At 48.4% G+C, this 22,780-nt stretch overlaps 1 protein-coding gene across 7 annotated transcripts in view; it reads left to right on the forward strand.

The window, feature by feature from the left end:
- Positions 1-22,780, forward strand: part of MTMR3 (myotubularin related protein 3) — a 74,662-nt gene that overhangs the window by 49,208 nt on the left and 2,674 nt on the right. For 4 of the 7 annotated variants that reach the window (XM_058851161.1, XM_058851160.1, XM_058851163.1 and 1 more), the window contains 12 exons: positions 787-900; positions 6,593-6,798; positions 6,986-7,117; positions 8,965-9,076; positions 9,819-10,014; positions 11,510-11,695; positions 13,058-13,228; positions 15,386-15,531; positions 16,192-17,587; positions 19,542-19,652; positions 19,891-19,979; positions 21,153-21,179. In XM_058851161.1, the coding sequence (XP_058707144.1) occupies positions 787-900; positions 6,593-6,798; positions 6,986-7,117; positions 8,965-9,076; positions 9,819-10,014; positions 11,510-11,695; positions 13,058-13,228; positions 15,386-15,531; positions 16,192-17,587; positions 19,542-19,652; positions 19,891-19,979; positions 21,153-21,179 (2,886 nt within the window). The remainder of the gene's footprint in view (positions 1-786; positions 901-6,592; positions 6,799-6,985; positions 7,118-8,964; positions 9,077-9,818; positions 10,015-11,509; positions 11,696-13,057; positions 13,229-15,385; positions 15,532-16,191; positions 17,588-19,541; positions 19,653-19,890; positions 19,980-21,152; positions 21,180-22,780) is intronic. The other 3 variants (XM_058851164.1, XM_058851165.1, XM_058851166.1) reach the window with 3 other exon arrangements.

A 22,780-nucleotide genomic window follows, 5' to 3' on the forward strand; every position in this document is an offset into this window, starting at 1 on the left:
CCTCCACAGCCTGACTGCATCTCAAAACACTCAGTTACTGAAACTTCTTTCAACTTCTACAGTTCCCAAGAAGGGACCATCAGAATTATGATTTTTCATTGGTTTATAGAAAAAATGTGCTTTAAATTATGTAATGTTTTATTAGCTGCTACAGTGATTTAGGCTTGGAAATACCAGGTTTTGATGTGGTATATTAGAGAATAAGCATTCTAAAGGAGATCTTGAGTGAGCAGAGTGGAGTTTGAACTTTTTCTGACTTTTTTTTTATTGTTTCTTATTCTCTAACTTACTACAAAGACACATCTTTAGAAAAAAAAAACTCCAAACAGGTTTGGAGGAGTTAAATTTTAGATGAATAAGAGAAAACACTTTCTGAGGTGCTCAAGTGCAGACAAAAGCTCTCTTCAGGCTTCTGAGCAGAGGAAGGTGCTCTGTGATCCCCAGCTTGGGGGACAGGGTGTTCTGGCTGATCCCTGCTCCAGCTCAGAGCAAACCCAGCTGGAACACTTTGTGATGGAGCAGTTTGAGTGCTCTGCCTGTGCAGGATAATGACTCCCAGCTGGGGGTTGGTGTCCCTGCAGGAGGAATCTCTGCTTTGGCCTCTGCGAGTCGAGGGAAGGAGAAAGAGCCATCCCTCTGTATTTTATGCTGGAAAAGGGGAGTTTATTAACATCCAGGGAAGGAGGAATTAGCAAAAGGACTGTCAGGTTCCTCCAGTGCTGCTTTGTGCTCTCTGGGAAGTCTGGAGCTGCTCCATAGCCCTGACTTTGCTCCCTTTCCCCCCAGGCTGTGTGGCAGTTACCCCCAGGAGATCATCGTTCCTGCCTGGATCACGGACAAGGAGCTGGAGAGCGTGGCCAGCTTCCGCTCCTGGAAGCGCATCCCTGCCGTGGTGTACAGGTGAGGGGCAGCTGCAACAGCCTTCACCAGGCTGGGAACGGGCAGTCCTGGCAAAGAAAAGCTGGAGTAAGTCATATCTGGGAATTCTGGGAGGTGCTCAGGCTGCTCTGGGTAAGGCAGACGCTCCATGTGCACTCTGAGTGGGAATAATGGGTTGTATTTAGAATTCCAAACACACACTGGAGGAGCACTCAGCATTTGCATCTCTTGCAAATCATTCTTGGGGCAGTCACCCCAGTTAAGATTGATTTTTAAATTTTCTTAATATGAAAATGAAAATTGGAAGATGAAGACATCAGAGGAGAACTGATAAATGGCCTCCCTGGCTGGGTACTCCTTTGGCTTTTCCCTGACTCATCTGGCTGATTCTCAGACTGCAGTATAAACAAGGACAAATACCAAAATTACTTGAAGGAGATCTAAAACTCAGATTAAAAATTAATGTACAGTTTAGCTCTATCTCTGTATTTAAGATCATTTTAATTACACAGACCCTTCCCTAGATTGAGTCCAGCAATTCTTCATAATGAAACTGCTTGTTTGAGAGACTGGATTTTGGCAGCTTCTTTAGTAAGAAATACATTTCATCATCTGCTTTTTCAAATATTTTGAATTTTATGGATATTTGATGGCTGCCCCATCCCTGGAAGTGTCCAAGGCCAGGTTGGACAGGGTTTGGAGCAACCTCACGTAGTGAAAGATGCAGGGGATGGGACGGAATGAGATGAGCTTTAAGGTCTCTTCCACCCAAACCATTCCATGATCCTATAATCCCATGTCATTTAATACCATGACCCCTTCCCTGGGATGGTTATCCTCCCATAAATCTTTAAAATCTCTTTAAAACATCAGATGACAAAGGGATTAAAAAAATAATGAATACTGATATTCCCTAAGCCTCGGCACCCGTTCCTTGTGCACATGGGGAGCAGGAAAGCTGGCAGATCCTTGGAGCTTGCATTGGAGGGGCCAAGGGCAGGAGAGCTGTAGGCCACAAAACTCTGTTTACTGAGCTTAAGAGTTCTTGTTCAGTGAAGGCAGAACAAATTGGCTCGTGGCAGCAAACCATTACCTTTAAATCCTTCTGTCTTTTCCTCCCAAACAAGAACGGGGTTTAATGGGGTCTCTTGGAATGGTGAGGTTGTTCCCTCCTCTGCTCAGCTCTGGGAAGGGGAGAATGCTTTCCAGCATATACTGACCTTTAAAAACCTGGGTATTATATTATTAGAGTGCTAAATGTGTGTGTATATATATTAGATATATGTATAAAGGAGAATAATATGATTTATGTGTGGCTTTGGGTTCAGCTTTTGTGCGTTTTCTGCAGTTGGCACACCATTAGGGGACACCTCACCTGCAAACACACTTCACCAGGGCAGCATTCCCCCTCCTGTCATCACTGCACAGAAGGAAAGCACTTTGTTCTCATTCCTGTGAACACCTTGCATTCCAGGGATTTATAGAAGAGCAATTGAAAAGTCAAAAGACCACAGAGACTGAAATTGTTCTGTCCCCATGTTCAATTTTCTGCAGTTCTGCTGAGGCTCTGGGTGATAAACCACACGTGGGGTTTCATTGCTGAGCTTCAAATCAGTGAGAGAAAAGTGTTTCTCTTTTTTGATTTCTTTTTTTTTCCTTATCTTGACATTTAGTAATAGATTTTTCAAGACATCCAGTTCATCACTCTGGACTCTAATAGAGCTCACAGCAGTGAGGGGAGGAGGATTTCTAGGTTGGACTGGGCTTGGAGCATCCTCATCTAGGGGAAAGTGTCCCTGCCCATGGCAGGGGGTGGAACAGGATGAGTTTTAACATCCTTTCTCACCCAAATTGTTCCATGATTCTATGATTGGAATTAAATATATAGTTTTATATATATATATATATATATATATACACCTACAAAACAAGCTTTTTTTCTTATTTTGATAGAGTAAAGGGCAAGAGCTTATTCAACATTTTTTATCCACTGGAATTACTTCGGGACTTAACTATTTCTGCTTCAGTATTGATCACATTATTAAACCTCTTTTTGCTTTACTTCAGGGGGAAAAAGAAGTAATCAGGATTTTTTAAAATTAAGTCCAATCACTTGTCTCAGATACAGAACTCTGGGACAGAGACCAGAGACAGACATTGGCAACAGGAAATTCATTGTTCCTGTGCAGCAGTCAGGACTGAAAAGCCCAGCAGGCTGATTTGGAGACAAGCTCCAGGAATTCTCCACGGGGATTGGACTGTCAGGAGCGTTGCTTCCATTCTATGATCAGATTTCTAAAGAAATCTCACACCAGACCCTGCAGTTTTTCTTTCTGTTTCAAATTTTTTTAAACCTATTCACATATTTCATAGAGTCACAGAAACACAGATTGGGTTGGAAGGGAGCTTAAAGCTCATCTCATTCCAGCCCCTGCCATGGGCAGGGACACCTTCCACTCTCCCAGGCTGCTCCAAGCCCTGTCCAGCCTGGCCTTGGACACTGCCAGGGATCCAGGGGCAGCCACAGCCACAACCTCTCTGGAAACAATAATTTATGTAGATAAATCTGGCCCCAGAAAATCAATGTGATGGAGAAGGCTCTTAGGATTTCTTGGGAAGACAGTGGAGAGGGCTTCCCACCTTGTACAGACAGGACCATGAGAGCGTCCCTGGAGGTTCTCTGCATGGAAATGTCCTTCAGCCTTGCACTGCTGAGGGTGAGCCCCCAAACAGCCCCAGGGATCCCGTGGCACTGGGAAATTCGCTTCCTGCCTTGAGTTGCATCCCTAAACTGCAGCAAAGGGGTTCCATTGTGGTGCTGATGGTTCAGAAATGCAGCACAGGGAGCAGTTCACCCTTCCTTGCTCCTCGCTGCTCTGTAGTTACAAGGTCTTGGGGGATTTATTGTTGTACTCCAAGGTGGTTTGAACATGGGGAGGATGAAGCCTGTGCACAGGTGTATGTGCATCCTACAGCTGTACTACAGCTTGTAAAGGGCTTTAGAGTTACCTGATGCTGATTTACTCTTGGTTTCTGCAGGGGGCTGCAGGTGTTGTTGTCTCTAGGGAATTTTCCATGGAGATTTTGCATTAAATTTTTTGATTCATTTTATTTTGTTCCTGAGCTGTGTGTGATGCCCTCTTATCCCAGCTCTATCCCTGGGGATCTCAGCATCACACTGGCTGTTCTTTATCCCTGTGGCCAGTCCAGCTGGAATGAGTGGGATTCCTCAGCCCTCCAGCGTGCCCCTAGCTAGAATTGTGTGCTGATTTCTGGTACCTCTGAATGTGGCAGATTTGTGCAGGGCACTGGAGGGGCTGCACAGCCACCAAGAAGCTCATCTTCTGGCCTAATGATTCTTCATTATTTGTATAATGTGAGGCAAGGACCTGGAGATGAAAATACAACTCTTTATGAACCTATGAAAATTATTCTGCAGCAGGTAGTAATGAAATCTGGGAGAACATATGGAAAAAGAAATGAGCTGCTCTGTTCAAAATAGATTTCTTACACATATAATGATGTTTTATTTTCTTTTATTTGTGCAAATGTAGTGGGGAACTAGGTGGCCTTTCAGTGATTGGCACGTATTTTTTCCTGAACTAATTTGCTACGGGTAGAGCTGTTTGTGGAAGGCTATTAATTCCAGCAGAAATCCATTTCCCTGTGCCTGCAGTCGGCTGGCACCTGGTGTAAGAGCCGAGGCTTCGCATCGCTTTTCCTTCGCATCGCTTAACACAGCATGTCAGTGCTTCCTCTCACTGAAGGGATTTTATATGAAACAATTAGAAAAGAGCTATGAAAAATACTTCAAACGTATCCCAGCCTGTTGGATCACTTGGAGGCTCTGCACCACAGAGCTGCTCCCCGTGTTGCTGTTGGACGAGGAGCGGGAGGCGGCGGCGCCCACGCGGTGCCCGCGGGGACACTGCGGAGGAGGTGCCGCGCAGCACCCGGGGTGACAGCTCTGACAGCACAGCACAGACCAGCGTGTCACACCTCCAGAAACATCCATCACACTGCTCAGAGCCAAAAAGTCAACACTGGCTGCTTTGGGTGGGATAGCTTCCTGTTCAGGGCTGAGACTGTTAAGACTTGCTTAAAGGTTAAGCTGACCCTCAGCACTCTGGGTTCCCTGGTTAGAGGGAAGTGAACAACTCCTCCTTGCCCTGACTCTGAGGTGGGCAGTTTGTTTGCAGGAAGGCTCTAAAATCTTTTCCTGCATCATAACATACAGGAATTATAATTGGCAGGTGCAGGCTTTGGAAATGCAGGGTTCAGGGGGGACTCCTGGGTGAGGAGAGCATGGCCCAGAGGCACCTCTGCTTGAAAAGCTGTTATTGCCAGAAATGTACCCGTGCCCAGGGGAGGGGGGAATTCTGCTCCTCTGCCCTGCTCAGGTGAGACCCCACCTGCAGAGCTGCCCTAGCCCTGGAGCCCAGCCCAGAAAGGACCTGGAGCTGCTGGAGCCAGTCCAGAGGAGGCCATGGAGCTGCTCCAAGGGCTGGAGCCAGGCTGGGAGAGCTGGGGGTGCTCACCTGGAGAGGAGAAGCTCCAGGGACACCTCAGAGCCCCTTGCAGGGCCTAAAGGGGCTCCAGGAGAGCTGGAGAGGGACTGGGGACAAGGGATGGAGGGACAGGACACAGGGAATGGCTCCCACTGCCAGAGGGCAGGGATGGATGGGATATTGGACAGGAATTTTTCCCTGGCAGGGTGGGCAGGCCCTGGCACAGGGTGCCCAGAGCAGCTGTGGCTGCCCCTGGATCCCTGGCAGTGCCCAAGGCCTCCCTGGAGTGGGAGGTGTCCCTGCCCAGGGCAGGAGTGGCACTGGATGAGTGTTAGGACTCCTCACAACCCAAACAGTTCTATTGATCCTTTGACTTAAACAGAGAAGAGCCATGTGGATGAGTGCTGGGATATTTCAGCTGGGACATGAGGCAGGGATTAAACATTTTGAGGTGCCCAGAAGCTGTGGCTGTGCTGCTCTGGCCTCTGCACCCACAGCTGGACCTCCTTTCCCCAGGGCTGAGCTCCCTCAATTCAGGTGCTGCTGGGCAAGGTCAAGGAGAAGGTTGTTCATGCCAGCTGCAAACACTTTGGTGACTGGGGAGTCACAGAGCTGGTGGCAGCAGGGGGATGTCAGTGGAATTACTGTGATAATACATTTCAGTCCTAGATTATAGGGGAGAGCCTTCAAATCTTTTTCAGAGCATGTTTGCAATGGTTCAATAAGTTTTAATTATTCCAGATCTGTTCTTTATGTGTAGTACAAGAAGCCAGGTCAGATTTAAGGAAATAACTACTAACTCTTCAGAATGTGAAACAAAAAAATTTTTTTTTGAATGTCACCTCCCAGGAGACGAGAGCCGTTTCTAGGTTAGGGTGTCCTTGGTTATCCCCCAGCCATGTTGAATTTCTCTCTCATGTCTCACCTGCTGTTCCAAAACACTCCCCAGCTTTCACTGGCCAACAGGCCATAATATTGAGCAAGAAGATGCTTTGTTTTCTCTTCCTGACCTTGCTTTGACTTTCACCTGTCAGTGTCTGTGGTCACAGCCATCATTCTGTAGGGAAGCTGAATCTCAAGTTGGGGATAACTGCTGAATGATGCTCCCTGGTAGGAATGAAGCTACTGGAGCACTCCACTGAATTTTTTTGTGCCCTCTGTGCTCTTCATCCTGATTGTTGACTCTGTATTCCCTTTGTTTTCAGGCACCAGAGCAATGGGGCAGTGATCTCCCGCTGCGGCCAGCCCGAGGTGAGCTGGTGGGGCTGGAGGAACGCCGACGATGAGCACCTGGTCCAGTCCGTAGCCAAAGCCTGTGCCTCAGACTCCAGGTCCAACAGTAACAAGTTAATGAATGGGAATTGTTCCAGAGATTTGTCCAATGGAGGGGACCTCTCTGATGTGGAGTTTGGTAAGGCTGTCACCATTGTTTTTCTGTTGAGGGCGGAGCTTTATGCAAAAGTTTAATCTGCGGTGCTGTAACAGAGTGAATCTGTTGTATTTAGTCCCCAACATGTGCATGGTGGGACTGAGGGAATCATGCTGTAACCAGTGTCAAAAGGATCCCCTGAGCTCCTCACCTGTTTCCTCTTCCCCAGACTCCTCCATCTCCAATGCCTCAGGAGCAGAGAGTTTGGCAATCCAGCCTCAGAAGCTTTTGATCCTGGACGCACGATCTTACGCAGCAGCCGTGGCCAACAGAGCCAAGGGGGGTGGCTGTGAGTGCCCAGGTGAGCAGCATTCCTCCTCAGCTTTCCAGGCAATCAGTCAAAGGAATTTGCTCCAGTGTGATTGCCCTGACACCCTTCAGCACTGCCTGTACTCTGCTCATCTGTCTGAACGTTCTGGATCATGGCAGCCCCCAGCCAGCCCTGCAAAGGGCCGGTTGAGCTGTTAATTAGTCTGTTCTCAGGCCATTAACCCAGCTGGCAACAGTGCTCAGTAAATGCTGAACCCTGTGGAATCTGCTGAAGAGCTTTCCCTTGCTGAGTCAGATGTAGAGAGAGACAAAGGTGTCCAGTGTGCCCATGTCTAAAACCCCTGAACTTGTAAAACCCACTGGCTGCAGAGGAGAAAAATATTCTAGAATGGTTGTGCAAAATACAAGTTCTCAGCAATTTCCCTAAAACTGGAGCATTTTTCAGTATTTGTATCATAGCAACTGAAATCCTGCCTCACCTTGCATGTGTAATACAGTTGCAACACCACTTTCTGTGTTCTTTGGCACTCGTGAGTTGGTGGCTTTATAAACAAGATATTATTTATGGTCACTGTTGGGTATGAATGCAGCCTGTTAAAATTCCATGGGTGGAGAGGCTGGAAAAAAATCCCAGACAGAAAAACTGGAGATAAGATAACGAAAGCTCTTTTGACCATTTATTTTTGTTTTGGTCTTTGCTACAATAGCTGCATTTTGATTTGTAGCCACCAATTTAAAAAAATGAAGTTTCCATTTAACACCTCAAAACCCCTAAATGATTCCCCACCAGAGAGTAAAATTTCAGAACAGAAAAGCAGAGTATACAGGAAGTTTCTATATTGGTTTTTTAATTCTATGGAGAAGGTTTTCAAACAGCTTCTCACCCTCAACAAAACCTGTGTTGATTTTTGCTGCTAAATTTTCTGAAGGTATTACCAGGTCTGCTTCATTCTCTGTATAAAAATAGTTCATTTATGCTGTGCTTTATTTTAGATATAATTCAGTAAAAATACAAAAATAACCCTGAAGTTGTCTGATATTGTCTGAGGCTGCTCCTGGAGTTGCAGTCCCTCATTGTGTTTGGCCCAGCATTTGTTGGGCTGATAAAGAGCTGGGAAATCAAATGATACAAAACATCACAGACTCCTGAATTTTCCTATGCAAGCACTCAGTATCCCAGATTCTGAATCCTGATTATTCTTCTCCTGTAGAAATGGTCATTTTAGTTACTGTGTGATCATTCTTGTGCAGACTGAAGCATCACAGCAGAGGGAAGACTAAATCTAGGGAAAACTACTGAACTGGTATTTTCTGGCCCTATTTAGGGGTGCACTGGCCCTGTCTGTCCAGGCCTCCAGTGTTGCTTGAGCACTTCCAAAACAATTCCATGTATTTTCTGTTTTCCTGATCTCCCAGTTTCTCATGTGTGTGATGCTTCCTCATACACTTCCCCCTCAGAAGAAAGCAGTGGATGAAATAACCTTTCAGCCTTTTTGAGTGCTTAGGAGAAGGAATCCAAAATCTATCAACTTAAATCCATAAATTACCAATTAAATATTACTTATGTTTCACATCTTTTGATGTTTCTCAGTCTTCTAACAAACATTCTGGAACCTGGAGCAGAGGAATATCCCTATTCCCAGAGGTTTGCACTCTACTGTTTGTAACCTGAAATGAAACATTTGAAATAAATACAACAGGTCTTTGCTAAATGCTTCCTGTTTTGCTGGGCTGTCATGTCTGGAGCTCCAAGGACTCACAGAATCATAAACAGATTATTTCATCTGTCCACAGCAACGGGGGTTTGTTTTTATGAAAAAAAATCTTTTAGAAAGGTAGTTGTTACTTTCTTCCCTGTGTGTTGCTCTTTTCCTGCAGAATATTACCCCAACTGTGAAGTGGTGTTCATGGGGATGGCAAACATCCATTCCATCCGCAAGAGCTTCCAGTCACTGCGTCTGCTCTGCACACAAATGCCAGATCCGGGAAAGTAAGTGGAAGTTTGGGGGTTTGGGCTCTTGGTTCCATGTTTCTGCAGCCTCATTTTTCTGCTGATGATTTTTAAATTGAAATTCAGTGGATTTTCCCTTGGTAATAGCACTATGTTCTTCCATTTTCATGGAAGTCACTGGTTTATTCTGATTGAAGTGAACTTAGAAAATGAGTTCTGAAATTAAAGTGTAACCTTGAATATTGATACCAGAATGTTGTTCCTTCTGGTGGGCTTCTGAGCACTCACACTTAGGCTGATCTGCTATTCCCAGCTCTTTAATTCTCACCATTGACTCTCCTTTGGAAAATTGTGGTGATGTTCCATGTACTTCACTCATTTATAATGTCATTTCAGGAGAATATTCTATAACCCTCTGATGCTGTGGGGTAACTACCCTGTAATGGCCCCTAACCTTGGAAACTTCTGAGCTTGGGTCCTCACTGTAGTTACTCCAGTCCTGTTTTCCCTCCCATTTCCCTACTTGGAATTTGCTGCTAAAGCCTTCTATGGTTTCAAAGTAGATCCAAACCTTCAGCTCATCCCAGAGCAGTTCCTTGGGTTGGCTGTGTGGTTTTGCTGCTTCCACCTCTGAGAAAGCCTTAACAAGACACAAGAGAAAAATGCTCCAGAGTGACACTCAAAGCTTATTGAAACGGGAGCTTTGCCGTGATAAACTCAGACATCCAAGCCTGAAAGCATTTTAAAAGAGCAAAAACTGTCTTGCCTGGTTTCCCTCTAGTTGGCTGTCAGCTCTGGAGAGCACCAAGTGGCTGCAGCACCTGTCAGTGCTCCTGAAATCCGCGCTGCTCGTGGTGCACGCTGTGGACCGGGACCAGCGGCCGGTGCTGGTTCACTGCTCCGACGGCTGGGACCGCACACCCCAGATTGTGGCCCTGGCCAAACTCCTGCTGGACCCCTACTACAGGACCACAGAGGTGGGTAAAGCAGCTGGGAGTCATTGGGGTCTTGGAGGGAGTCTGGCTGTGAATTATTTCAGGTTTCTCACCTGGTAAAGGCGCTGAAGCTGGCAGGAGTTTGTCACCCATAGTCTGCAGTTACTCCCAGGTATAGGTGCATGTGTAACTCAGGAGTAGCTCACATTCCCTCTGCTGCAACTGCACAGTCATGGTCTGTGTTTCCCCATATTTAGTTTTGGAATGTGGAGTAAAGTGCTGCAGTTGCAGCTTCTGCTGCACCCCTGCAGGTTCTCAGCAAAGCCCTGATAGAGAACCTTCCTCTTTGCTGCATTTCCTGACTGCATGGTTTCCAGTCTCACATTTTCAGTGCCCTCTGTGAGTTATATTTCTCCTGATTTTTCCCCCATTCCATCACTTTCAGCACAGTGGGATGTGTGCTGGCTGGCTGCCATCTGCCAGCCCACGGGCAAGATGCCTTTGTTGTCCAGAACAGAACTCTGCTGTGAGCTGCTGCTTAAAGCCTCACACGCACTAGGACCAGGAGCTGGAACTGCCTTTTGGGTGGAAGTGTGAAAACTTCCTGGATCCTTTTCCACATGGATTCCAGAAGCTGGCATCCATCAGGCAAAACTTACTGCTCTGGCCTGGGCACAGGATCTGCTTCTGGTCCTCCAAAGGGTGCTGTCCTTCCTGCTTGGGGAGCAGAGTTGTGCTGTGCACACTCTGGGCCTTCCCTGTCACCCAGAGCAATCCATAAACCATAGCAGTCTGTACCAGGATCAGAAACACTGAGGAAAATGAGTTTTCAGTGCTGTCAGATTTAAAGCTTTTCAGCTGTCAGCCATTATTTTGGCTCTAATCACAGCCTTTGACTCAATAAACATTCTCTACAATTTTTCTTTCCGCTAAGAACCAAAACCTTCCTGCCTTGTGATGGATTTCAGGTCCTGTGAGACAAGGTGTGACATTCAGCTGCTCACCCAGGCACTGTTTGGGAATGTTCTTTGCCCTTTTCATGAAAAATCACTCAAGTGAACCTTTAATCAACCTTGTGACTGCTGTGTGCACAGACAAGCACCTGCTCTTGGATGTCCTGTTGTGGATGGATGGTTTTCTTTTCTGACAAGTGGATCTGACCATCATTTTCAAGAAAAGTTTTTATATAACTTGTCCAAGTACTGGATACCATGATCCAGAAGCTTTGGCAAAATGAAGTTCCTGCTTGTCACTGCCTGGATGAGATAGGGCTCATATCAGGATACTCCCTGCCAGTCACTGAGGACTTAACCTGCCTTATTCCCTTTCCTGTTTGTGTCATTTGGGAACCCTTATCTGTCCTAATTCCATTTCAGAGCACAGAGGCATTAGGGGAAGCAGTAAAGAGAGGTAATGAGCCCGGTGCCGAGGGGAAATAGGAGAGAGGACACAGCGATTCCCACAAGTCTCAGACCATCTCAGAAAACTGAACCAAAGGAAAAATAGGAATTCTTCATCTCTCCTCTCCTCCCTGCAGGGTTTCCAGGTGCTAGTGGAGACGGAGTGGCTGGATTTTGGCCACAAGTTTGCAGATCGCTGTGGCCACGGGGAGAATTCAGACGACCTCAATGAGCGCTGCCCGGTGTTTCTGCAGTGGCTGGACTGTGTCCATCAGCTCCAGAGGCAGTTCCCCTGCTCCTTCGAGTTTAACGAAGCATTCCTTGTGAGTTGGGAGACTCCTGGTTTATTCACTGCTGCCAAACACTGCTGGAGAGCCCAGGGGGTGGATCTTGCCACCTCTCTGTGACATTCGGTGTCCAAGGCCAGGTTGGGTGGGGATAGTGGAAGGTGTCCCTGCCCATGGCAGGGGATGGAACTGGATGGGCTTTAAGATCCCTTCCCACCCAATCCATTCCATTATTTTATATATATATGTGAATATATTCTGTATATGCTCTCACCTGATAAAGGGAACAGGAAAGCTGGCCAGATACAGGGGACAGAAGAACTTCTGTAACCCACAGGGTCTGCTCACTCTTAAAAGCAGGAGCCTCAAGGACTTCCTTTAGACTTTAAATAAATAAATTATATTAGTTGAATAGTCTCACCTAAGAGATGTGAAACATCCACACAGCCTGAAAACAAATCCTTCTTACTGCCAATGCAATCTCCCCCCGCTTGAATCTTGTTTTGACTTGAATACTCCTCCTCTAAAAACAACCTGCTCCATTTTTTTCAGTTTCTTCATTGCAAATGTGTAGATATAGGAGCTGTGCTTACCTTCTCTGGAAGCTGACAGCATTCCTATTAGGAATTCACCTTGGATGGCCCAAGTCAGTTCTCAGATCACTGGGGAAGTGGCAGTCATGGGCTGCAGGGCCACTAGTCTGAAGAGTAGAAGTTTTTACAAAGTGTCTGATCCACTAAGAGATTTAAGGCACATTCCTGTGATTGTGGCTGACTGGAATTACCACTTGCCAGCTCAGCCATGTAACTGAGCCCATGTACAGTCCCCGAGTAGCTCAGTTGTGAAATGAGATACAAGAGGTAGTAACTGGCTTCACAGCACACTGCTAATCTCCACAGGCTGGGAGAGAACATACCCGTGGTGTGCTGGCCTTTGTAGAGTGAACCCCTAATTTATTATGGTATTGAACCACTTGTCTTCATTTAAACATCTGGATAATCCCAAGGAAGTCATTGATATCCCTGAAGTTAAGCTGGCATCTGTTAGGCTGGGCCCAACATGGAGTGATTAATGATCAGCATTTCTGTGCTGAGTGAATGTTGTGTAGCAGAGGAATCGTGACTCTGCTTTGCCTGGCCTGCAGGGCAATGAGTTTATATCAACATGACTTGATTAGGAACAAATATTTTGTCTTTCTGCATTACATTTTTTCCTGAATTTGTTCAGTTATGATTTTAAAAGATTCCTCTCCCCTTGCATTCCTTTGCAATTGGTTTGTAAGGAAGTATGTGAGAAATGCCGTGGGTTGGTGTGGGCCCTGGGGAGGGGTTTGGTCAGGGAAGGGGGGTGAGGCTGATCCCTTGTGCCAGCTGACATTGTGTGTGTGGCTCTGTGCAGGTGAAGTTGGTGCAGCACACCTACTCCTGCCTCTTTGGAACATTCCTGTGCAACAATGCGAAAGAGAGAGGAGAGAAACACACTCAGGAACGGACCTGCTCCGTCTGGTCTTTGCTGCGGGCAGCAAACAAAGCCTTCAAAAACCTGCTCTACTCCTCCCAGTCGGAATCTGTATGTACCCCAATCCCCTCCTGGGGGAGAGCCCTGGGCTGCTCCCCCAAGCAGCATCCCACAGATGGGGGTCCCCTGAGAAACACCCCAGCACTGGGACACGGGGTGCAGCTGAGGCTGTGCCAAGGCCGGGTTGGATGGGGCTGGGAACAACCTGGGATAGTGGGAGGTGTCCCTGCCACGGCAAGGGTGGCACTGGATGGACTTTGAGGCTTCTTCTATCCCAAACCCTTGTGTGGTTCTTTGAACTGTCACCATGGACAGAGAGATGATTCCAGATCAGCTCAGCTCTCCCTGACATTCACCCTGGAACACCCAGCTCAGACTGGTGTTTGAAGTCTTGGGTTAATTTTGCTGATATTTGGGGAATGTCAAATGCCACCTCAGAAATTTTTCTGTGCTGGAAATGTGCTTTCTGTGACTAAATATTCTATATTTTGTAACAGAAAACATTTCAGTGTTTGATAAATAGACCTCTCTGGAGAACTGAGCTGTGTCAGAGGAGTGACAGAAAATTGCCTGCAAACCTAGACACTGTGTCTAAATTCATTTTAAATCTAAACAGAAAAAGCAGCTCCGATTATTTAGTGTATCTTTGTTTCTCCTGATACCTTTAGGTTTTCAGTTTGGCTCCTCCATGGTAGGAGCTCACTGAAGATGCTGGGAAGAGGCTCAGTTGTGTGTTTGGTGCAAGGTCACATGAGGGATTCAGGGGTGCAGAGCATGGGCAAGAGAGCAAACACCAAATGACATCATGGTTAGGACTGCAAGGACTTGTATAAATATTTAAACCCTTTTTATTTATCAAAGTATCAGATGTCATAAACTGAACTGTAAGGACTGTGCAGTGGGTTTGTGTATGACGGATGTGGCTTTCAGCTGTTAGAGCAAAACTGAGCCCTGACTAAGCAGGAAGGAGTTTTATGGCCACAGTGGTTGTAAAAAAGATGAATCTTCTACTCCCCTGAACCACTATTTGGCTGAGTGTGCCCTGGCTCTGGGCTGTCACTGCAACCAGCCCTTGGAGCCTTCCCACCTGACACTCCTGGGGAGAGTTCATGAGGCAGAACAGACACAGCCTGGAGGGATCTTAAAGCTGTGGATGCCTCTAGATTTCCATGAAAATGCCAGGAGGAGCAGAGAGGGGGCTCTCACAGTGACTGTGTGGACAGGTCTGTCCTTGGGCTGCCCTTCTGTGCTCTATCCCACTTGGCCCCTCTTCTCAGGAAATACAAGGACACTCCTTCTGCACATGGGAGTTCAGGTAATTTCCTGTTTTGGGTTCATTTTCTTGTGGTTTTAGTTGAGGCTTTAAAAGATGCCCGTGGTGCAGCTGCATCTCTTATAGAGCCAGAGCTGTTTAAGGGCAGCAGCCACCCCTTAGCCCTTCCCCTGCTCAGTGCCAGGGAAGCAGCGTTCAGAGAATCACAGAATATCCTCATTTAGGAAGGCACCCAGCAGGATCATCCAGTCCAACCCCTGGCCTTGCACAGGGCATCCCAAAATCCCACCCTGTCCCTGAGAGCATTGTGCAAATGCTCCTGGAGCTCTGGTAGCCTTGGGGCTGTGTTCATTCCCTGGGGAGCCTGGGCAGTGCCTGTGTGGTGGAGCTGCTTTCCCACGGGAAAGTTACTTGGAAAAGAGTGGAATTGCTAAAATGAGCCCAGGTGTTTTTAAAGTGAAGCAGAAAATGTATTTCCCAATCAAGGAATCCCTTTTAAGAGCAAGCTGTCTTTTGAAAGAACTTGTGCATGTACTGAACATGTACCCATGAGTGCCTGCTCTGGAGCCAGGCTGGGCTGTGGTGGATTGGGGTCCATGGGATGAGTTCAGCTCCCTCTGGCACGGTCTAACACAACACACAAGGGAACCTCAGCACTCACAACGAGCCACTGAATCCCATGAGTTGTGAAGGTGTGGATTCACAGAGAGCTCATTGCAGAGTTCATTCAGGAGGAGCTGAAGGCCAGCATTGTTCTGCCTCTGACACAAGAGGTCATTTTAGCCCCAAGTGTGCCTGATGAAAAGCTGTCACCAGTCCTGGCATGGGCTGAATGTGTCCCAGCTGAGACCTGCCCAGTGAACTGCCCCCCTCAGAGCTGAACTTCTCCTTCTGGAAGGCAGGAGCTGACCCTTGCCGTGTGCTCCCCCTGCCAGGTGCTGTATCCCGTGTGCCATGTGCGGAACTTGATGCTCTGGAGCGCTGTTTACCTGCCCTGCTCCTCCCCCTCCACGCCCGCCGACGACACCTGTGCCCCGTACCCTGTGCCAGGCTCTAGCCCCGAAGAGCAGCCTCTGGGCAGGTGAGCCTAGAGCCCAGAAATCCCATCCTGTAAAGTAAGATCAACAGAGAATACTGGGGGATATGAAAGGAGAAGGCTGGGGTGGGAGGGCAGGGATTTCTCCTGGGTGTATTGGCAGAACCATGGGACTGAGCTGCCCAAGCACAGCCTGTCCGTGGGGTGGGTTTGGAAGCTGTCACATTTCAGGGCTGACAGTGTGGCAGAGAGAAGCTGGGAAAATAGGGTTAAACTCTGGGTTGTCACACAGCCACAGAGAATTCCTTCAATCCTTGTGGGATATAAACTTTCATTGATTATCTTGAATTTGAGTTCTCCTTCAATGTTGCATAACCATTTCTTTGCTCGTTGTACAGTGACTCTGAGCACATGTTAATTAGGAGGTGTGACCAGGCTGTAAGCATTGGGGCTTGCTGGTAAAGGGATTAATCTGGGAATGTTTGAAGTCTGGTTGAACATATTTTCCTGATGGCAAACAAAGGAGGCACTGAAGCAGCTCTGCACTACAGATGGTCGGGATGTGCTCCTGGATAATACTTCCCACAAGTCCATTAGCTGGCAGATTGTTACTGTCCTAATTGGGGGGTTGGTTTTAAACCACAGTAGCTCAACGTTATAAAAACATCCTCTGACTTGGGAGTGGGATTGTTTGTCCCTTTGCAGGCTACCAAAGACAAGATCCTTCGACAATCTGACAACAGCCTGTGACAGCAGCGTGCCTACAACCAACCGCCGGAGCAGCGACCCCAGCCTCAACGAGAAGTGGCAGGAGCACCGCCGCTCCCTGGAGCTCAGCAGCCTGGGCCCTCCTGGGGACGACCCCTTCGAGGGGGACGGGCTGGGCAGGCAGGGCAGGGCCCCCATGGGGGCAGAGCTCTCTGTGGCAGCTGGGGTGGCAGAGGGACAAATGGAGAACATTCTGCAGGAGGCCACTAAAGATGATGTTGGGCTGGAGGAGCACTTGAGGGGTGGCCTGGAGGCAGCAGGGAAAGGGGATGAGGTTGGCCTGGATAAGGAGAAGAGAGCTGACAGTCTGTGTGGGGAAAAGGCCAAGGCGGATACAGGTACCGTAACGAACAATCCCACAGCCAACCCCCACCCGGCCTCACACGGTGCTGCAGAGCTGAAAGGACAGCAGGACGAGCACAGCGACACCAGCAGTGCTCTCCAGAAGGTGACTCAGGGGAGAGGCCTGCAGGCCCTTCCTTCCGAGGGCTCCGGAAACAGAGACGCTCCAAACACGGAGGAGGAGGAAGGTGTTGGGAAAGGTGAAGGAGAAGCAGAGAGCCCGAACGGCACGGCCCAGGCCAGCCTTGCCTTCCCTCTGACAGCCCTGCTGGAGGAAAGGACATCCAACATTGAAAGCTCCACGGAAACCTTAACGGAGACCGAAGCAAAGCCCGAACTCGCGCCCAGGGCTCCATGCCACAGACCTCACCCCTTCGACAACAGCGCAGACGAGCTGTCCCGAACTCTGGAGAACAGGCCGGAGGGGGAGTGCATGATAGAGCTCCAAAAACTGGGATCAAGAGTGCATAGGACTTCTGGTAGCAGCACCACACACCTCCCGATGCCTTCCCCTTGTGCCTTGCCTCTAGCAGACCGCAAAGATGAGCTGGTGTATAACGGGGAGCTGGAGCTGGAGAACAAACTGGTGGAGAAACCCGCGGGATTCACGGCCCCGAAATTCCCCGCCACCAACGGACACTGCGTCAACGGCGAGGACGGGCGGATCAAGGCCTCGCTGAGCCGGCAGGTGTCCGCTGCCAGCTGCAGCTCTGCTCAGCTCCACCTGAGGAACTTGCAGCAGAAATGGGTGTGCAGCCAGCTCGGGAAGCAGGCGGCCGGCAGCCCGGAGCAGCCGGCCCGCAGCCACCTGGACGACGACGGGATGCCCGTCTACAGCGACGTCATCCAGCAGCGCCTGCGCCAGATCGAGACGGGCCATCAGCAGGAGGTGGAGACCCTCAAGAAGCAGGTGCAGGAGCTGAAGAGCCGCCTGGAGAGCCAGCTCCCCAACAGCTCCCTGCGCCTCAACGGCGACTACGGGGACGAAGTGGTGAGTGAGCGTCACTGGGCCGGGCACGGAGCTCACCGAGGCCCCAGCTCCTGGCTCACGGCTCAGGGCCTGACTTTGGGCTCCTGCAGACCTCTGCAGGTCATCCTGGAGAGGGCAAACACTGCCTGAGTGCCTGATAGTGGCAGATATGACTGATACTGTCACCAAACTTCAGACTGAGCAGAAAGGTTTATTTCGAGATGGGTGTTGCACAGCAGCTCACACACCCCTGGCCATACCTAAACACCTTCCCTGGCCTTGGTAAAACCAACCAAACCCTGGTTTACCAAACCTCAGTAAAACCAACCAAACCCTGGTTTACCAAACCTCAATAAAACCAACCAAACCCTGGTTTACCAAACCTCAATAAAACCAACCAAACCCTGGTTTACCAGACCTCAATAAAACCAACCAAACCCTGGTTTACCAAACCTCAATAAAACCAACCAAACCCTGGTTTACCAGACCTCAATAAAACCAACCAAACCCTGGTTTACCAAACCTGAGTAAAACCAACCAAACCCTGGTTTACCAAACCTCAATAAAACCAACCAAACCCTGGGTTTACCAAACCTGAGTAAAACCAACCAAACCCTGGGTTTACCAAACCTCAATAAAAACAGCAAAACCCCTGGTTTAATGCTGTCTTCACACAGGGCAAAGATACTTTCCTGTGCCATTTTTGGCACAGCAGCATAGGATGCTCCCTTGGTTCTCTGTAGGTTCCAGCTGCACTGGCAGCTCTGTGAGCTCAAACCCATCAGGGTCACACCATCCCTTTCAGGTGCTCCAGGCTCAATGACTGGAATTAATTTCTAGAATTCTAAATTAACCAGAGTAAATTACCTGAGCTTTTGTGGCAGCTGTATTTCAACAAGGGTTTTTCTGTCAACAAATTAAGAATTTTAAGGGAGCTTTTAAAACATTTGTGCTTTTATTTGGAAATGTTTAAAGTTGTAAAAGTAGAGACTTCTGTGGAGAATTGTGCTTTCCTATGGGTTTGAGCACTTGCCTGTAGTTCATGAGACTGTTGCAACACCCATCAGAAATTTCCTTTTCCTACATGGTTTATATGCCTGCAAAATTGAAAAAGAAAAATACTTATAGGAGGTTCCCAGCTTCTGTTTATTGAATTCACTGTTTAGAAGTGGCAGAGGTGCTGGATAGTCCCAGGTACGTTTGTTGTGAAAAATCCTTGGAGCCTTCTTGGCTCTTCCCATTGGAGATGCAGCATAAGGTGCTCATTTGGCTCAGTGTCACTGCTAAAAGCTTGAATTCCTTGGAGAAATTGGGTGCTTTGGCTTCATGGATTCTGCTCCTGTTTTTTAGGGGCCTTCAGAAGCTGCAGTGTAGGGCTGGCAGTGCCTCCAGAAAATTCCACATTTTTAAGGATCTGATCTCTACCTTCTGTTTGTGCCTCAGCTTGGGAGTTGCAGGTTTTCCTCTGGAACTCCAGGATTACCCATTCCTCAGGCATAAAAATGCATTAACTCAAGATTTCTTGCTATTTTGATATATTTTAAGGGCTGGCTGAGTTTTAAGTGAGTTAAAATCCACCTCTACCTGGATAGACTGTATTAAAGAAACATTTTTCCCAAAACATATACACAGAATATACATGGCTCAGATTCTGAGTTTCCATATGCAATTTGGCTTGTATTTTCCAGAATCTTTGCCAACAAAAGGATATCTGTATTACTAATTATAGTTTGGAAAGTGAAACACCCTTGGACAGGAATCAGGACCCTGCAATTGGACCCACAGGGAGCAGGTTTTGGTTAATCACCCAATGCCTTTCCAGAACTTGGCAGCAGAAACTGGATTCTGAGTCCACTCTGCCTCGCATCATCCCATCACCAGAGGGTCCAGAGCTGCCCTGTTGGGGTTTCTGGGTGTTATTTGTGTGGAACAGGGATCTGGGGGGTTCCGTTCAGCTCTGTTTGTTTGCCAACAGACGTCTATTCCCGACTCGGAAAGCAATCTGGATCAGAACTGCTTGTCTCGCTGCAGCACAGAGATTTTCTCTGAAGCCAGCTGGGAACAGGTGGATAAACAGGATACAGAGGTACAGACTAAATCCCTGTAAATTGCTCACTCTGGGATAATCCTAATTCAAATTATCCTCCAGCCTTTGGTCGTGTGCCACTTCTTGGGAACTCTTTTCCTTGTGTTCCGCTGGTCTCGCACCTGACAGTACCTGTGCCTATGAGCCCTCTGCTGCACAACCTCTGGGAGCTGGGGAGGGGGCTCAGCTCAGGAGTGTTGCTCTGCCCTGTCCCTGATGCCGGTGGCCGTCCCCACAGGTGACGCGGTGGCTCCCGGATCACCTGGCCGCGCACTGCTACGGCTGCGACAGCGCCTTCTGGCTCGCCAGTCGGAAACACCACTGCAGGTAACGGAGAGAGAGCCGGCCACTGCTGCTGCTCCTGCTCAGCACAGACACAGCTCTGCCCCAGGGGTGCCTGGTGGAGCAGGGATGTGCTGCCCAGGGAACAGAACAGCTCCTGCTGCTCCGTTCAGTCTGTGCAGGGAGATAATGAAAAGCCACATTTGGGGTCTGCTCCACTCCAGCCAAAACAGATCCCACCTTTCTTTCCTCAAATTGGATTTGGAGGCAGTTTAGATTTGTACAAAATAGAGCTTTGTCCTCTTAGCATTCTGAAATTCAATATATGAGTTACATGAAATACAGGAATAGCATCTTCTTCCCACTGCTGGTTGGAATTCTGCTCCTTTCCTTCTCTAACCTTTCTCCCCTTTTCATTAACTTGCTCCTACAGAATCTGAACAGAACACCTGTGTGAGATCAAAGTTTTCTGGATTATTCTTTGCCAGACCTTTTGCCACAGAGGCTACAGCAGCTCAGGCAGCAGCAGGGGTTTGATGAAGAGCAGGAGGCAGAGACCACATGACTCAATATGCTGGAGCTAAAGCCAGAGATTCTCCAGTTTCCAGTTCTGTTTCAAATAAATTCCTACTCCTGGTTTCCAAACATACAAAAACTATTAGAGGATACATCATTTAAATAAATCTTAGTTACCACATTTTGATGCTCTGCTGCTTTTTGAAGTTGCAAAGGGTTAGGAACATCATTTTGGGTTTGTGTCTGGTTTCTATTTTGCTCCATTTGGTTTTGTAAAGTTAACCAAACCCAGGGAAGAAGAATAACCTGAATTTCAGTTTTTTTACCATGCCCACTGTATTTGTGCAAATTTGTATCTCCAGGGCTCAGTTCCCTAAAGCTGAGCTTGGGAGACAGCTCCCAGAGCCTGGATACACACAGGTCACTCACAGCCCAGCCAGGAGTTAAAATGGACTCAGGGTTTAAATCTCCCTGGAGGATCTTTGCTCCTTCAGCTTCCACATGTGCAGTGCCCCAGCTCTTGGTGAGACCAGCACCACGAGTATCTCTGTAGTAAACATCTACAGCCCTCCCCAGGAGTGGAAATAAGCTGAACCTCACAGTGTAAGGCCTTGAGCAGGGAGGGTAAAACCTCCCAGCTTCCTTGGTTGCCAGTGTTTGCTCCCTCTGCCTGTTGCCCTGAGCTCTCTCTCCTCCCTGCAGGGACACTGACCGAGTTGATCAGCTCTGGTGAGCATTTCCAGCAGCCTCTGTCCGTTGTCCGTCTGCCTTTCCTGGGTGACTTCTCCCAACTAACTCAGCTCTTCTCCCTCTTTGTTTCTCACTTGCCTGGAAATCACCAGAACTAAGCTGGGGGTGGCCAGCACGAGCTGGAGTTGGATCTGTCCTCACAGAAAGGCTTTTAGGACTTGGCTTTGGGGAGCTTAACTGGGATGTGGTTCAGACTAACACTCACTGTCAGTCCATGTGTGTACTGCTCACTGACAGGAGACTGCCCTGCAAGTTTTATGCATTTGGTTTTGATCATTTCCCTTTTTTCCCCATATTTTTGGGAAAGGACCACATGTTACCAAACAATTCCAGTATTGCTGTGCAGGGTGTTGGCAAAAACCTGCCGCTTGTTTTAGAAGGACTGAAAATCCCATGGCTGGAACAGGTGCCACAGAGCTGGGGGAGGGTCAGAATAACCAAACCTAGATGAAAATATGAGATTTGGGATGAGGAGGAGGTGTGGGGAGGTGACTTTCAGCCCCCTTTCCTCAAACAAGCAACATCCCTTTTCCAGCCTGTTTTTAACGTCTCTCTTTAATCTCTGAAGTGAATTAGGGACCACCAGGATAGAAGGATGAGCTGGCCAGAGCTTTCCAAAGCAGTATCAGAGCACCATTGTCTAGGATAAAACAACAAAAACCCAGCATATGTTAGGAATGGTGAGCTCCAACAAAGAGATCCTTGTTTTAATCCCTCTGGTTGGTTTTCCTCTCATCCATCAGCGAGCTGCTCTGGGATAATCATTCCTCCAGCAGCGAGATGGGGCTGTGGGAGTTGTGTGGCACCTCCCAGGGCTGTTCCCACTTCTGCAGGTGCTTCTGACAGGGATTTCCAGCCCTCCAGTCCAGAACCTCTGCAGAGAGGCTGGTCCCTGTCAGCCTGCCCAGAGCTGCTGTGTGGAACTGAGGAAATGGGCCCACTGAAGTGGGAAATGGGATTTCTCTGCTGCCTCTCTCCCCATCAGTGACCAGCAGCTGGAAATCTCCTTTCTTGGCAAGGAAGGATTAATCAGAGCTGCTGGGTGTCAGCAGAATTCCCCAGCAGTCTCTTGGCAGCAGCAAATCTCCAGTGCAGAACAACAACGGCACCAAATCCTGATGCCAAAGAGTTACTGGAAAGGGCAAAACCCAGGTCCCTGGAGTGCTGCTCCCAGCTCCCTGTAGGAATTGAGGAGGACAGGGCACACAGGGCTCCCAGGTTTTGAGGGGGGCTGCAGAAGGTAATTAATGACTCTGAGCTGTAACGAGGTGCATGCGCCGGTGCGGCTCCGCCAGTGCCGGGAATGCTGCGCGTGCCCACCTGTGCATGGAACACCTGCCTGCCCACCCCGGGCTTTGCATGTTCCTCCTTGGCTCAGTTTCCTGGATGCAGGAGTGTGGGACTGCTGGAGTGGCTGTGGGGGCAGTGGGAGGATGGCAGCAACCGAGGGCTTTGGTATTTCTGTGTTTAAACCCTTCCAGCTCTGAGCTCCAGCCTGCTCCCAGCACATCCCTCCTGTGAGCCGGGGCTGGATCAGCTGCATGAGCAGGGCCAGAGCCCCCCATTCCCAATGTTCCCCA

The sequence above is a fragment of the Poecile atricapillus genome, chromosome 16 (genome assembly GCF_030490865.1).
Source record: "Poecile atricapillus isolate bPoeAtr1 chromosome 16, bPoeAtr1.hap1, whole genome shotgun sequence".
Taxonomy (NCBI): Eukaryota; Metazoa; Chordata; class Aves; order Passeriformes; family Paridae; genus Poecile; species Poecile atricapillus.